Source organism: Thunnus maccoyii, chromosome 19, assembly GCF_910596095.1.
Source record: "Thunnus maccoyii chromosome 19, fThuMac1.1, whole genome shotgun sequence".
Taxonomy (NCBI): Eukaryota; Metazoa; Chordata; class Actinopteri; order Scombriformes; family Scombridae; genus Thunnus; species Thunnus maccoyii.
The window spans coordinates 25,559,681-25,574,122 of record NC_056551.1 but is presented as its reverse complement, the minus strand read 5'-3'; the positions used below and the strand labels follow the sequence as shown (position 1 = coordinate 25,574,122).

The window sequence follows — 14,442 nt, the reverse complement described above, 5'->3', positions numbered from 1 at the left end:
CAAATGAATATTCATATTAATAAACTTAATCTATATTGCACTGCTTCACTAGGCAATAAAAACAAAATAAATGAAGCAAAGATAATCAGTATTAAAACACTGCAACGCCTCGAGATAACATTATGAAAACTAGATATAGTGCAAACATCATAAAACAAGGAAATAAAAAAATGCATGAGCGTCAAAGTTCATATAAAAGCGTGACCTAGTTTACTGACGTGACAACCGGTCGAAACAACGTGTAAGAAGAGTTAAAATGAATATTATATGGAAATGATATAAATTAAGGATGTGTGGAGGGAGAAGAGGAGTTAGAGGGAAATGTGTTGACTTCCTGAATGTCTTAAATTAGGGGATCAGGGTTCAGTTCAGTCTTTGTGTGCTGGTTTTGAGGCAGTTTGCCAGACTCCAGCTGCAGGTTTATAGGTCATAACATTTAAGGTGTTCCTGCAGGTGATCCATGATGTCATTTTCTCTTGTTAGATTATTGCATCTGTCTGAAATCCCCTGTAGATTACAACCATTATATGAGTTTTACCACTTTAACGTCTTAAAGATTTTGTGTTTACCTCTGTTGTTTCCTCTGTCACTATACAGAATGGGCGGTTAAAGCATTAGTGTTGCTTACTCAGCTCTTTATTAATAATGACCATAGTTCAACTCGTACACGTTATAACTCTCATCACTCTATCTTATCTCATCTGACTCTAAACCATAAACTGTATATAAAAAGCTCTAAATGATTCATGCAGCACAATGCTTACCGATTTCTCCATTGTTACACCTTCCACACATGTTTTAAGACATATAAAAATACTGTTTCCTGTATGTCTTTTCAACATAAAAGTGCAGTTAACTAGTTAGAAATCCTTAAATTGACCCTTCCTCATTTAAAAAAACATCCATTATTTTTCATTTCTAAAGTTTAACAGCTGGACACCAGATGTCTCCACCTTCACTGTAAAGTTCATTCTCAGTGTTTGTGGACCGGAGGCTTCAAGTTTCCACATCACACTTGTATAATTTGCATGCTGGACCACGATTGGCTCCAAACTAGTTGTGATGTGAAAACAAACTTTGCACAGAGAAGAGAACAACATCCAACTAAAGGAAGTGGAAATGTAGGTCAGAGGTGGACAGTAACATAAGTTAATTTACTGAAGTAGGTACCTGCACTACCATTTGATGCTACTTTATACTTCCACTCCACTACATTTCAGAGGGAAATATTGTACTTTCTACTCCACCACATTTATTTGACAGCTTTAGTTACTTTTCAGATTTTGACACAATGGATAATATAACAAGCTTTTAAAATACAACACATTGTTAAAGATGAAACCAGTGGTTTCCAACCTTTTTGTCTTTTGACGTCTTACAAAAAGCAGTGTGTAGTCGGGGTCACATTTCACATGTCTATGAGTTGTTAACAGCTCCACCAAATAGTGATTTTTCCCTCTAAACTTCTCACATGCTTTCATTTCAATAAATGTTCAAATGATCCAATATTTCTGCAAAAATCAAAGATTAGAGAAAAAGTCCAAAAACTGAAAACAGATTTGTGTATCAGAACTTTGTTTTTTCTTCTTTCCTCTCCCATTAATCATCTCACGACCCCTCAGATTTATCTGCTGACCCTTTGGAGGGGCCCGACCCCTAGGTTGGGAACCACTGGACTAAACTAGCTAACTGTATATAAAGTAGTGTAAACTAGCTCCACCTCCAGCAGCTACAACAGTAACATGCTGCTCTAACACTGATGCTTCACTATTAATAATCTAATGATGTCATATATAATAATATATCAGTCAGAGGGACCAAACCACTACTTTTACTGCAATACTTAAACTACATTTTGCTACTTATGTACTTTTACTATAGTAGGATTTTGCAGGAGTTTTACTTATAATGGAGTATTTATACATTGTTGTATTGGTACTTTTACAGCAGTAAAGGATGTGAATACTTCTTCCACCACTGCCTGTCTATATATATATCAGCCTGTTATTATTATCATATGTTAGCAGAAGGTGGAAGTCAATAATGATTTTGCTTCCTCATCACTGAGTGTATCGGTCACAGCCACAGTATCAGTATCAGTCTGTTGCTCAGGTGAGCAGCTCAAAGCTTTTTTTTTTACAGGTATATTTCCTGCACCACAGTCTGCGTGACGTCACAGGGATGGGCAGGTCACGTGGTGCGGACCGAGGGAAACCTGTGGTCTAACGTTACTGAAATGGGAGAAAGAAGAAGAGGAGAAGGAAGGGAAGCAAACAAGGTAGGAGAGCTACAGACCGTCTTAACATCCTCCAACAAGAAGGATCGATTAGTGCTTTTCAGTAGGGTATCGATTAGGAACGGTTTATCATCTGAAATGTGAACTTTTTTATGTCGAGAGGTAAACACAACGGTAGGTTAGCTACACAGGGCAGAACGAGAGAAGTTTACCTTCTTCAACCGCCGCTTTTTCTTTATCTGTCTAAAAATAAAAAAAAACAACAACATTCAGAGCGACATGTTAGGAAGCTATAATCAATAATACATTTACTAAATAACTTTAGACACGACCGTGACTTCAGACGGAGTCAAATGAAAATGTTTTCCTGTCTTTTTACATTGACCGAGCCCGCTGGCTGAGAGCCAGCTGAACCGTTCACAGGTTGGTTTTAAGTTCACTTCACGTTATTAGGCCTCATTTACTGCACACACAGACACACATATACACACACATATATATATACACACACACACATTATTACTGTTATAAATAAAGGCTGGAAACTGTATATAAGTAGCTTCATGGCGTTATATCAGAGCCGAGGTGTTTCTGTTTTGGAGCAACTTCCAAACAGTTTCCTGATATCAGGAGCAGCGACTGATCATATAATACAGAGTTAACTACAGTTATCTGTCTGACACAAAGAAAGTAACTAAGTACTTTTACTTAAGTACAATTTTGAGGTATTTGTACTTTACTTGAGTATTTCCATATGATGCTACTTTATACTTCCACTCCACTACATTTCAGAGGGAAATATTGTAATTTCTACTCCACTACATTTATTTGACAGCTTTAGTTACTTTTCAGATGAAGATTTGACACAATGGATAATATAACAAGCTTTTAAAATACAACACATTGTTAAAGATGTCTTACAAAAAGCAGTGTGTAGTCGGGGTCACATTTCACATGTCTATGAGTTGTTAACAGCTCCACCAAAAGCCTAAGTATCAGCATCAAAATATACTTTAAGTACCAAGAGTGAAAGTTTGCAGAATTTCAGGATAATATATATTATATTATTGGATTATAATGTTTAGAGCTGCAACAATTAGTTGATTAATCAATTAGTCGATTGACAGCCAATTAATTGCCAACTATTCTGATAATCGGTTAATCACTTTGAGTCACTTATTAAGAATAAATGTACAAATTCTCTGATTCCAGCTTCATTCAGTCATCATCTGCACAGCTGATCACTCTGAACAACAACACGTCACGTTAACTTAAATATTTGTAATTTTACATTTGCACATCACATGTTCATGTACAGTTTATAGTGTTTTATACTGTGAAGTTTTGCTCATCCTCGTTCAGTCAGTATCATTAATTCAACAGCTTTTTTCACTTAGAAAATTCACCTTTGTTTCTAAAGGTGCTTGTGTTTTCTCTTATCTATTTTTTGACAGTTATGCACCACAACACCAAAGCAAATCCCTTGTATTTGTGAACCTACTTGACATTAAACCTGTTTCTGATTCTTCACTCAAGACATTTGAAAACATCACATTTGGCTCTAAGACATTAGAACAACTGTTTTTCATTATTTTAAGACATTTTACAGATTAATTCTTAAAATAATCAGTGGATTAATCCATTATATATTATATATTATTGTCTAAGCATTACTAATGTTGCAGCTACTGAAAGTGGGAAGCCTCATCTAGAATAATACATCATCATGTATTAAGTTTAGATTTATTATTTGCGAAGTAACTGAAGCTTTCACATAAATGTTAAGTAGCGGAAAATGGAAATTACTCAAGTAAAGTACAAGTACCTCAAAATTGTACTTAAGTGTAGTACAGAGTTGAGTAAATAGTCAGATTCCAGCTCAGGAAATCAAACCGTCCTGTTGTTGTTTGAAGAGATCAGATTCACTGTTTGACTTTTTCCTCAAAGCTTGAGGCTCAGTTATTGATCGCAGCTGATGAGCAGATCAATCAGAGGTGAAAGGATTCGTCTGAATGATGCTGCATGAATGAACTTTATGAATATTTTTTTATTATTTTCTTGTATGACAAAGAAAATTAAAGTAAATCCTCACGTTAAAGGAGCTGCTGGAACCACAGAATGTTTAATCAATTAATCAAGAAAGTACAAGAACAGAACAGATTAATTGATATTGATATTGATCTTCATTAGCAGATTGAATATGTCTGAGTGTCATAAAGTTGTAAATACTCAAATTTTCATGTATTTCAGTGAACTTTTAAGGTTCATTTTGGCTTAAAAGTTGATTTTTAAAGTTCATTCTTTATCTTGGAAGCAGCAGTTTAATATTTTTAGCTTTTAGTCAGAAAAAAACACGTAATTAATACGTCAGTGTTTATTATCCTTCATGTCTTTGTGTTTACAGGTGATTCCTCGGCTCACTGTGTGTTTAAACAAGGTTTGCATTCTGACCTGCAAGCCAATGTAAGTCGTGTTGAGTGACTGCGTGTGAAAGAGGTATTCAAGCACAGTTCTTTTTTTTTTTTTTCACCTCTCAAGATCATAAAGAAAGAAATGGGGCTTTTTTTTAAAGGGCTGATTGGTTGTCAAGAATGTATTTTTGTGTTGGTAATTTTAAGACTCCCGGATACGAGACGCGAGTCGTTATTACAGCGACGGGGGGGGGGGGATTTGTTCGGCTCCGTATTTGGTTGCAGCACAAAAATGCATTCTTGACTCGGCTTGCATGGAGGATGCTGGGATAACATCTGCAACTCATGAGGGCTCCGGCTGAAGGGTCTTTTCTCCGGTGACCTCGGGCTCTGAGGCTTATCTTTGTTTGTTAGGACTTGTTTTTGAATTTAAATGACGTTGCATGAATGATATTATTGAATGTTTATGTGGATTTTTCTGCTTGTGACTTGTTTTTATCTTCTGGCTTCTTTCCTTCTTATATTTCCTTTCTTTTTGCCTACTTAGTCCTTTGTTAATGATTTAAATTGAACACAATATGACCTCCAATCTCCAACTATTTTGATAATCTATTAAAATTCTCTTGTTCCAGCTTCTCAAATGTGAATATTTTCTCATTTCTTTCGTCTTCTATGACAGTAAACTGAATATTTTTGGGACATTTGTCGACGTCACCTTGAGTTTTGGGAAACAAAGCGACATTTTTAACCATTTTCTGACATTTTATGGACCAAACAACTAATCAATGAATCAAGAAAATAATCTACAGATTAATTGATAATGAAAATAATCGTTAGTTGCAGCTCTAAACAATTCTGATAATAGATTAAGTGCTGAAAGGCATTCATGAAGTAAAAATGCCAAATGCTCTCATGTTCCAGCTTCTCAAATATTGATGTTTTATTTCTTTTTTTTTAATATAATTGAACTCAAATTAAAGAGTTAATGAATATTTACAGTATGTGGAATGTGGAAATCAGTGCTATCAGTAGTGTCTGTGATGCATGAGTGGAGAATGTGTGTGTGTTGTAAGGTGCATGAAGGCAAAGCAAAGAACTAAAGCAGCATAACCAAAACAATCAGGCGCCTGTGGGAGAGAGACGACCTGCAGCAGCTGCAGAGAGAGAGAGAGAGAGACAGAGAGAGAGAGGCTTAAATAACCAGGGAACACGCCGCGGCCCCTCAGGTGTTCCAGGTTACACTAACGATCCACCTGCAGAGTGAACAGAGACAGCTGACGGGTCGTCTTACAACACGATTAATAGTCAGCAACTCTACCCAACACCAGGAAGTCTACACAAATCACCATATTTGTGAAGTTGGAACTGTTAAATTCCTGGTATTTTTGCTTGAAAAATGATAATTGATTATCAAAATAGTTGCCAATTAATTTTCTGTTGATCAACTAATCGTTACAGCTTTGATTAAAATAGTTACAGCCTTTTATTTATTATAACACTGAATGAATATTGTGCGTGTGTGTGTGTGCTCTCAGGGACCATCACCATCCTCATGTCCAATGGAGGAGGCTTTTACGGACGCACTGAGCATGTCCGCCAGGCGCCCCACTATGACCAGGTTCCCCGGGAAACCTTATCACGATCAGACTCGTACGATCTGCATCCTCCCTCGCTGAGAGAGCAAACGTCGGCTCGTCTGGCTCAGAGCGCCGACCCGCTCCCTCCTCCTCCTCTGCCCGACCAACCTCCCGTGGGGCCCGAGTTCGACCCCAGCGGCAGTGAGGACAACGCCGACCCCGCCATCGACATCAAACCGGTCCACCGTTTCATCCCGGACTCCTGGAAGAACTTTTTCAGAGTAAGCAACCGCAGCAGTAAGAAGGCGTGGTCCATGCCTGCCTCGTCTTATAACAACAACAACAGCACCTCTGACGGGGTGCGCTGCTCTCCTCCGCACTCTCCGTCTGTTCCCGGATCATACCGGGATCCCTATGGGGGCTCAGGCAGCAGCTACAACTCCCGCAAGGAGCTTCTGGGAGCTCGGGACGCCCACGAGTCCGTGTCAGGGCGCACCTATCACACAGGTCTGACCTACAACGAGCGAGTGGAGGAGTACCAACAGCGCTACGCCTTCATGAAGTCCTGGGCGGGTCTGCTGAGGATTCTGGGTTGTGTGGAGCTCCTGCTGGGAGCGGCTGTGTTCGCCTGCGTCTGCGCTTACATCCACAAGGACAACGAGTGGTTCAACATGTTTGGATACTCGTCTCCCGGAGGAGGAGCGTACGGAGGAGGTATATACGGTGGCGTAACGGGAGCGAGCTACTACTCCGGACCCAAGACCCCGTTTGTGTTGGTGGTGGCGGGGCTGGCCTGGCTGGTGACTGTGATTTTGTTGGTTCTGGGGATGACCATGTACTACCGCACCATCCTGCTGGACTCGTCCTGGTGGCCTCTGACCGAGTTTACCTTAAACCTGGCGCTGGCGGTGCTGTACATGGCAGCAGGTGGGTAACCGTAGCTACGGCTGTACACATCCGCCATGATGATGAGTTAAAAGTTCAGCACATTTTCTCACATACCAACAATAATATCCATCCGTGCAGATAGTTTGGGTATTGTTTATCCTGGTTTAAGATCTGTTTCCATCTTAAAACAATGGAGGAGAATGCAATCTTGCATTTAAATATGACATTTAAAATATTCAGAAGGCAGTGAAAATGTTGAATGAGGGTTTATTTGAAGATTTAAATCACAACATGGCTGCAGATGGTTCTTATCCAAGAGTTAATACTCAGACTGGACCATTAAGACATGATGTTTTATTCTTATTAACACAATTTTACAAGATATAACATGATTTTGATCCAGTTTTGAGGTCTTTTCAGCATCTTACTGGCACCACATTTATGCTAACACCTGTTGCAGATAATAATATATGTGCCTGTATTCTAGCAGATAGAGAAAGAAATCTAAATCTTTTACACTGTACAAAATATGATGATTTAAGATCATTAATTTTCTGTGAAACCCTGAAATATTCTGATGTGCAGATTATCAAAAATTGGAATTATTTTGACGTGTTCAAGTTTTCCAACTTTGTCTCAAAAGTCTGGAAAAGAAGACTTTGTTTATTAAATTATATATGATTACTCCAGTGCTATATTGTTACAAAAAAAACATTATAAATCTCTCAGTAATATCTTTCTAATCTCCTCTTCAAGTGTTCTCATCAAGTTGTGACACACTCGTCCCAGTGCTTCTCCCATTCCTGGAAACATTTAGTGTCATCTTCTGTAACGTGTCCAGAGCTTCCTGTGATTCTTCCTGGATTTCCTCCACGATGGCGAATCGTCTCTGTTTCGGGTCCCAGTTTTTAGTTTCACTAAGCTGTAGTCAGACGACGATCTGATAACTGCAACCCTACTCCGGTGCTGAACTGAGGGGCTGAATAAAGCACCAGCATAAGATAAATGAGGAGTTTTTAAACTGGAAATCATGCAAAGATATTCCAGTAGAGCCCCAGAATATAAATAGGTTTAAATATAATATAAATATATAAATAGGTGAGAATAAGTCTCAAAATCTGGACAAATAAAACCAAAACTGATGATTAGATTCCACCGAATACAAGTGAGACAATATGTTTTTTTGTATTTTGAGTGAACTGAACCTTTAATCTCACTCGCTTTAATCCCCACTTGAACTTCCTCATGTTTTCTTTTTGTTTACCAGGCATTGTTTATGTGCGAGACACGACTCGCGGAGGCCTCTGCTCCTATCCCGTCTTCAACAACGGCATTAACGGGGCGTTCTGCCGCACCGAGGCGGGTCAGACCGCCGCCATCATCTTTCTGTTCGTCACCATGGTTGTTTATCTGATCGGAGCCATCGTGTGTCTCAAGCTGTGGAGACATGAAGCGGCACGCAGATACCGGGAGAGGTACGGCCAGGAGGTAAGATCCTGTGATTCCTTACATTCCTGCAGGAATTCCTTTTTAATCTCGACGGATTATTTTCAACACTATCCGTCTAATTTGATGGTTAGAAAATTGGCTGTTGCTACAAACATGTTCACACTTACAGACTGTATAATGCAACAGCAAACCATGTAATGTGTGCACAGGCTTACAGCTGCGGTGGAGTCTGTAATCTTACCTGCAAGATGCTCACAAAACACTCCTGTTCTGTTTTGGTCCTTTTATTTATGTGTATTTTGGTCTTTTTAAAGGAATAGTTCCACATTTTGCTTTCTTGCAGCGTTAAATGAGAAGATTGCAACCACTCTGTCAGTTTAAAATGAAGCAGGAGCCAGAACACTGCTAGCTTATCTTAGCATAAAGACGGGAAGTGCTGGATTTTCTTTTATAAGCTGCATGTTAATGGGATGATATTTCTGTATGTTTTAGTTGACACAGATGGAGCCCTCCGAGTTGCGAGCTGTACAATCGTTGGTAAGTGTTCTGTGATGTAATGTGTTAAAACATAACGCAGACTCTCAGGATATAAAGCAGCAACTCCTACATTTATTTTATGAGGGAGTCCAATAATCTGTCGTTGTGTCTCTTACAGATGGCTGCACCCAAAGCTCCAGAACAGGTTCAGGGCTCCTCAGTGGTTCCCATCCAGGCTGCACCTGCACCGAAAGCAGGACCTCCGAAGGTTGTGCAGGGCGGGATCCCCTCAGGACACATTCCCAAACCTGTTATTGTGCCCGACTACATTGCGTAAGTGCTGCTAGAGATACAATATGTTCTATATCTAATAGTGTATAGCCAAGAAAAGTAAACACAATGTATTTTTATTATTGATAAATCTGATTGTTTTTTTATTAATTGTTAATTAATTGTTTGGTCTAAAATAGTGAAAAACAGCAAGTTAAAATATTCAGATTGATAGTTTTGTCCAATTTGTCATCAAGATTTACATTTAATGAGCTGTAACATTGATCACCAAATAGTTGGTGATGTAAAATTCATCACCAACTATTTTGATAATCAATTTTTTTCACATTTTTTAAGAAAAAATGTAAAAATTCTCTGATCCCAGCCCCTCAAATGTGAATATTTTCTGGTTTCTTTCTTCTTCTATGACAGTTAACTGAATATCTTTGGGTTGTTGGACAAAACAAGACATAGTAGGACATCATGTTGGGCTTTTATAGAACGATAATCAAAATAATAGTTATTTACATTATGACCATATGATGGTTAAGATATTGAGTAATCACTGTATCCCTACCATTGTCTAACACATGTAGTTCACTCTTACAATTTTAGTGAAGTGTGTTTCTCTACTTCTCTCCGTCCTGTAGTAAATACCCAACGATCCGGTCGGATGAGGAGCGGGATCAGTACCGAGCCGTGTTTAACGACCAGTACGCAGAGTACAAAGAGCTCCACTCCGAGGTGCAGGCTACCCTCAAGAGGTTCGACGAGATGGACGCCATGATGCGCGGTCTGCCGCAGCACCCGACCAGCCAGATGGTGAGTGGTTCCACACATCTATTATAAAGGTTTGGAGATAATCTATGAGGAATAACATGAAGGAGAGCAGAATCATGAGTATAATTATTGATTAAATGTCATAATGGTGTGACCAGAAATGTGTTTGTTACAGAAAAATATCCGCAATTATTCTTGGAGGTTAGTTTGGTTGCAATTTTGGAAAAGCTGGTCAGACTCTCCTCTCTGTCATACATCATTTGTAGCACAGCGCTGCTTTTAAAGGGCTTTAAAGAGCTCCTCTTAAACCCACCCAGTCTTCATGTGTACTCTGTGCAGCCACGCCCCCCCGCCCCCCCAACAACCACATAAATACACACTGGACTCTGCATTGATTTATGGAAGTTATCTCCCCTTCAGTCTGACTGTGGGCGTCATGGCTGCTCTGCAGTAAACTACGCCGGACAGATTTCATCAGTGTTTGGTTCTATGTGAGCACAGAGGAAGCGTTTTGGAACGGACTGATTGCGTATCTGAAATATTGCACCCAGTGTTTTTGTTGTTTAAATGTGCCTCATTTCCCCATCCTGCAAACTCCTCTGTTTTGCACTTCCTGTTCCCCTCCACCCTCGAATTCCTTCTCAGCACCATCGAGAAGGCCTGTTCGACATCATCATCATCATCGCATCTGATTTTCATACTTGTGAAAGAGTCGTAATGTGTTTCAATCTTTAATGTAGTGACCGATCTCTTTTTTTTTTTGTAGGAGGCTGATCGCATTAACAGAATCCTTCAGGACTACCAGAGGAAGAAAAATGTGAGTCCATTGTCTTGTCAATGTTTTGTGTATACTGTCTATAACAGTGGCTTTTTCTGCTGCTTGTGTTAGTTTATATTATCGAGACTCAGCTGATATTCTGCTTTTCCTCCCGAGAGTCGAGGTTCAGTTTTATCTCCTCAGACGTTACACACTGTTAGTAAAGATATCTTCCACATAGAGCCTTAATTATGTAATAGATTAAAGGATAATGTGTTGTGTTATTTAATATTTTATGTTATGAAGAGACCAAAACCTACTCCCAATGACTTTGGTGATCCTCTAGATAATCAGTGAAATATCTCAATATCTACTGGTTGGATTGGCACAAAATTTTGTACAGACATTCATGTTCCCCTGATAATAAATCCTACAGACTTTGGTGATCCAATCGACTCTTCTTATAGAGCCATTGAGAAATGTCTCAACAACCATTGGATGGATTGTTGTGTAATGTCTTTGGTTTCCATGTAGCACCATCAGCATTCCTATCAGCCTCAGCTGTGTTTAGTGCTAATGAGCAAATGTTACTAAGCTAACAAGCTAAACTAAGATGGTGGAAACTGCACACATTAAACCTGCTAAAAATCAGCGTGCTAACATTTTCATTGTTAGCATGGTAGCATGCTAAGTTTAGCATTTAGCCCAAAGCACTGCTGTGCCTAAATACAACCTCACAGAGCTGCTAGCATGGCCGACTCTTAGTCTATAGCTGTTTCTAAACAAACTAACGTGACCTTAATTTTCATAATGAAGGAACACGTCACCCAGTGCAGCGATGTGGCTCATTAACGGGTTTTTAATAGTTTTTAGACGACAACAGAGGTCTACGGCACAGAGGAATAAGATACATCAGGCGTTGGATACACACACAATATGTGTTAGGTGATCAATTCATTGTTGTCGATAATAAAAAATATAGAAATCACATAAGTATCTGCTCCTAAACAGTTGAAATGACACAGTTAATGATCATTAAAGTGACTGGTTTGCTTGGTTTGTTATTATATTTTTAATTCCCGTCTGTGTCTCTGGTTTTTACCGTCTCAGGACGTTACATTCCTCGAGAAGAAGGAGCGCTGCGAGTACCTGAAGAGCAAACTGTCGCACATCAAACAGAAGATCCAAGAATACGATAAAGTCATGGAGTGGAACGACGGATACAGCTAAACCTCTGTGGCGTCAACCCACTGGACACAAATACAGAACTACTGTTGACAGCTGGTGGTGTGAAAAAAAAAAAAAGACATTTTAACTGGAGAGTTGAACGCCAGTCAACACTAAGGAGCATCACAGGGAAATCCAGCTCGCTTTCAAAATCTGTCCAACAAACGTTTTATCAGCAAGTTTTTGCATGTCTGCGTTTATTAAAGCCCACAAGTTAAAGGGTTGAATGTTTTACACTTAAAATGGTCCAAAGAGCTCAATATATGTGTGATACTGTGACTGTAATTGTAGCTGAAACACAACACTTAATTTTTTTTTTTTTATAAATGACACTGGTATCCGATCCGTCTGTCAGTTTAGAGGAGATAGAAGAAGCATATAGAGGAAAAAATGAGAGATGCTGCTTTATGTCTGTCAAGGTTTACCTTCTCTAATATGGCGCCTAACTACTGTTCTTGTTAGTCTTTGTTCTTGTTAGTTTTACAACTTCCCAGCCCGATAAAGGACCAGTGTGTCGAATTTAGTGGCATCTAATGGAACGGACTTGGCAGAAATGGGAATATAATATTCATGAGTATGTTTTTATTAGTGTATAAATAAGAATTGTGTTTTGTTTACCTTAGAATGAGCCCTTTATATCTACAGAGGGAGCGGGTCATCTTCCAATGGAGGCCGCCATGTTGCACCGCCATGTTTCTATGGTAGCCCAGAACAGACAAACCAAACACCGGCTCTAGAGAGGGGCTTTTGCATTTTTTTTGCGAGTTTTGCAGCCACCGTAGGATCTCGTACACGCTTGGAAGGGGAGGGGTAAGGGGGCGAGTGTTCATTTGGTTGCAATCTGCAACGTCACCACTAGATGTCACTAAATGTTACACACTGGTCCTTTAAAAAAAACACTGCTTGTCGTGACAGATCGTCATCCAACTGGATTCTTAAACTGTTTCTTAAACTTTTTTTGATTGTTTTAATTGCACAATTTGTCTGTTTTGTTTTTTTTAATATGTAACTGTTTGACAAATGGAGTTGTGTATGTCCTATAGCAGAATTAGTAAAATGTGTTGTATGTATTTTGAACACTTGGGACTTTGTTCAACCATTTCATAGATTAAACAATTTGTACTTAATGTTCACTTAAATATCACTAAGTGCCTCTGTATGTCCTCTATACCACTGTAAAACTTCCTGATTTAATGGGAATACATCACAAGAACTGGATTTCTCTTGTTCTATATGTTTAGTTGTAAATATGTTGCTGTAAATGTCCATATTCTTTCATAATTTAAGTGATCAATTGGTGCTTTCTTTCTTCAGAATACATTTTTGCTTATCCACTGTCTGGCGGTCTGGGGTTCGCTTCCTTTATTCATAAACACTCAGGCACAGTTTCTTTTACTGGAAACAGGAAGAAAAACACCAGAGTGATATGTGAGACTCTGCAAAATAAAGCTGAATTAATTTAAGAGGAAAAAAACAACAAACCCTAAATTAGAGCTGAAACTAGAAGTTGATTAATTAACCGAAAGAAAACGAATTTGCAACTTGTCAATTAAGTTACCTTTCAGTTTGTTTCTGCCTCAGTTGTGATGATTTGCTGCGTTTTTATTGTCTCATATGACAGTAAACTGAATATCTTTGGGTTTTGGACTGTTTGTTGTCAAAACACACAATTTGAAGACATCACTTAAGGTTTTTGGAACTTGTGACGAGCATTATTCACCGTTTTCTTAAACAAAATATTAAATCTATTAATCAAAAGAAATAAGTTGCAGCCCTAAACTCTCAGTGATGAACCCCGAGATGGGAAAAACTTGTTTTTTTCACTTTCAGAACAGCTGATCAGAGTTCAATCAACTCTGAGTATGTTCACTCTTGAATTAAGCGCGTGTGTGATGAATGAGAAAAGCCAGTCACCATGGCAACAGGTAAATAAAATCAGAGCCTCTGTTTTAATCCAGTGGACGTAGAGATATTAATGCACATTTATCTTTTTTTAAAAAAAAGCCAGAGCAGGAAAAGTGTCAATAAGTTAACACAACACCATTAATTTATCATTTATCAGACGTACATTTACCTCAATGATGATAAAGTGGAATCTGACTTTGTATCAGGCTGCAGCAACGTTATAATTTAAATATATTTGTTCAGCTTCAATCTGATGGATAAAACACAGGAAGCAGCAACTGAAGATGAAGAATATAGTTAAAGATTTAAAACATAAATAGATCAAAGACACAGAGACATGACTGTAGCTCAGTCTGATCAGTAATAATGTGTTTGCTGATTTGTACTTGAAAAGGCGTTGAGGTTAAAATACAGCAGATTTTAAATGTTTAGACGTCTATTTGTATCTCAGCTCAACAGCTTTCA

The 14,442-nt window shown here is 38.7% G+C and overlaps 1 protein-coding gene across 6 annotated transcripts; it reads left to right on the top strand.

Annotated features, from left to right (window-relative positions):
* Nucleotides 1-2,182: 2,182 nt before the first annotated feature.
* Nucleotides 2,183-12,629, top strand: marveld2a (MARVEL domain containing 2a). Of its 6 annotated transcripts, none has more exons than XM_042394779.1 (9): nt 2,183-2,278; nt 4,641-4,699; nt 6,183-7,151; nt 8,380-8,600; nt 9,054-9,098; nt 9,217-9,371; nt 9,959-10,130; nt 10,855-10,905; nt 11,956-12,629. In XM_042394779.1, exons 3-9 carry the CDS (start codon nt 6,200-6,202, stop codon nt 12,073-12,075), a joined length of 1,716 nt encoding a protein of 571 aa, XP_042250713.1. In that variant the 5' UTR covers nt 2,183-2,278; nt 4,641-4,699; nt 6,183-6,199; the 3' UTR covers nt 12,076-12,629. The 6 variants fall into 6 exon arrangements, with proteins under 6 accessions (XP_042250713.1, XP_042250715.1, XP_042250719.1 ...); XM_042394781.1 differs by having other exon boundaries at nt 4,641-4,732; XM_042394785.1 differs by lacking the exon at nt 4,641-4,699 and having other exon boundaries at nt 2,187-2,278.
* The last annotated feature ends 1,813 nt before the right edge of the window (nt 12,630-14,442 follow it).

Excerpts from the sequence above, each read along its gene's own strand:
- marveld2a (XM_042394779.1), top strand. The coding sequence starts at position 6,200 with ATGTCCAATGGAGGAGGCTTTTACGGACGCACTGAGCATGTCCGCCAG. Across the intron at positions 7,152-8,379 it reads GGTGCTGTACATGGCAGCAG|GCATTGTTTATGTGCGAGAC; the intron begins GTGGGTAACCGT and ends TTTGTTTACCAG. Across the intron at positions 9,099-9,216 it reads TGCGAGCTGTACAATCGTTG|ATGGCTGCACCCAAAGCTCC; the intron begins GTAAGTGTTCTG and ends TGTCTCTTACAG.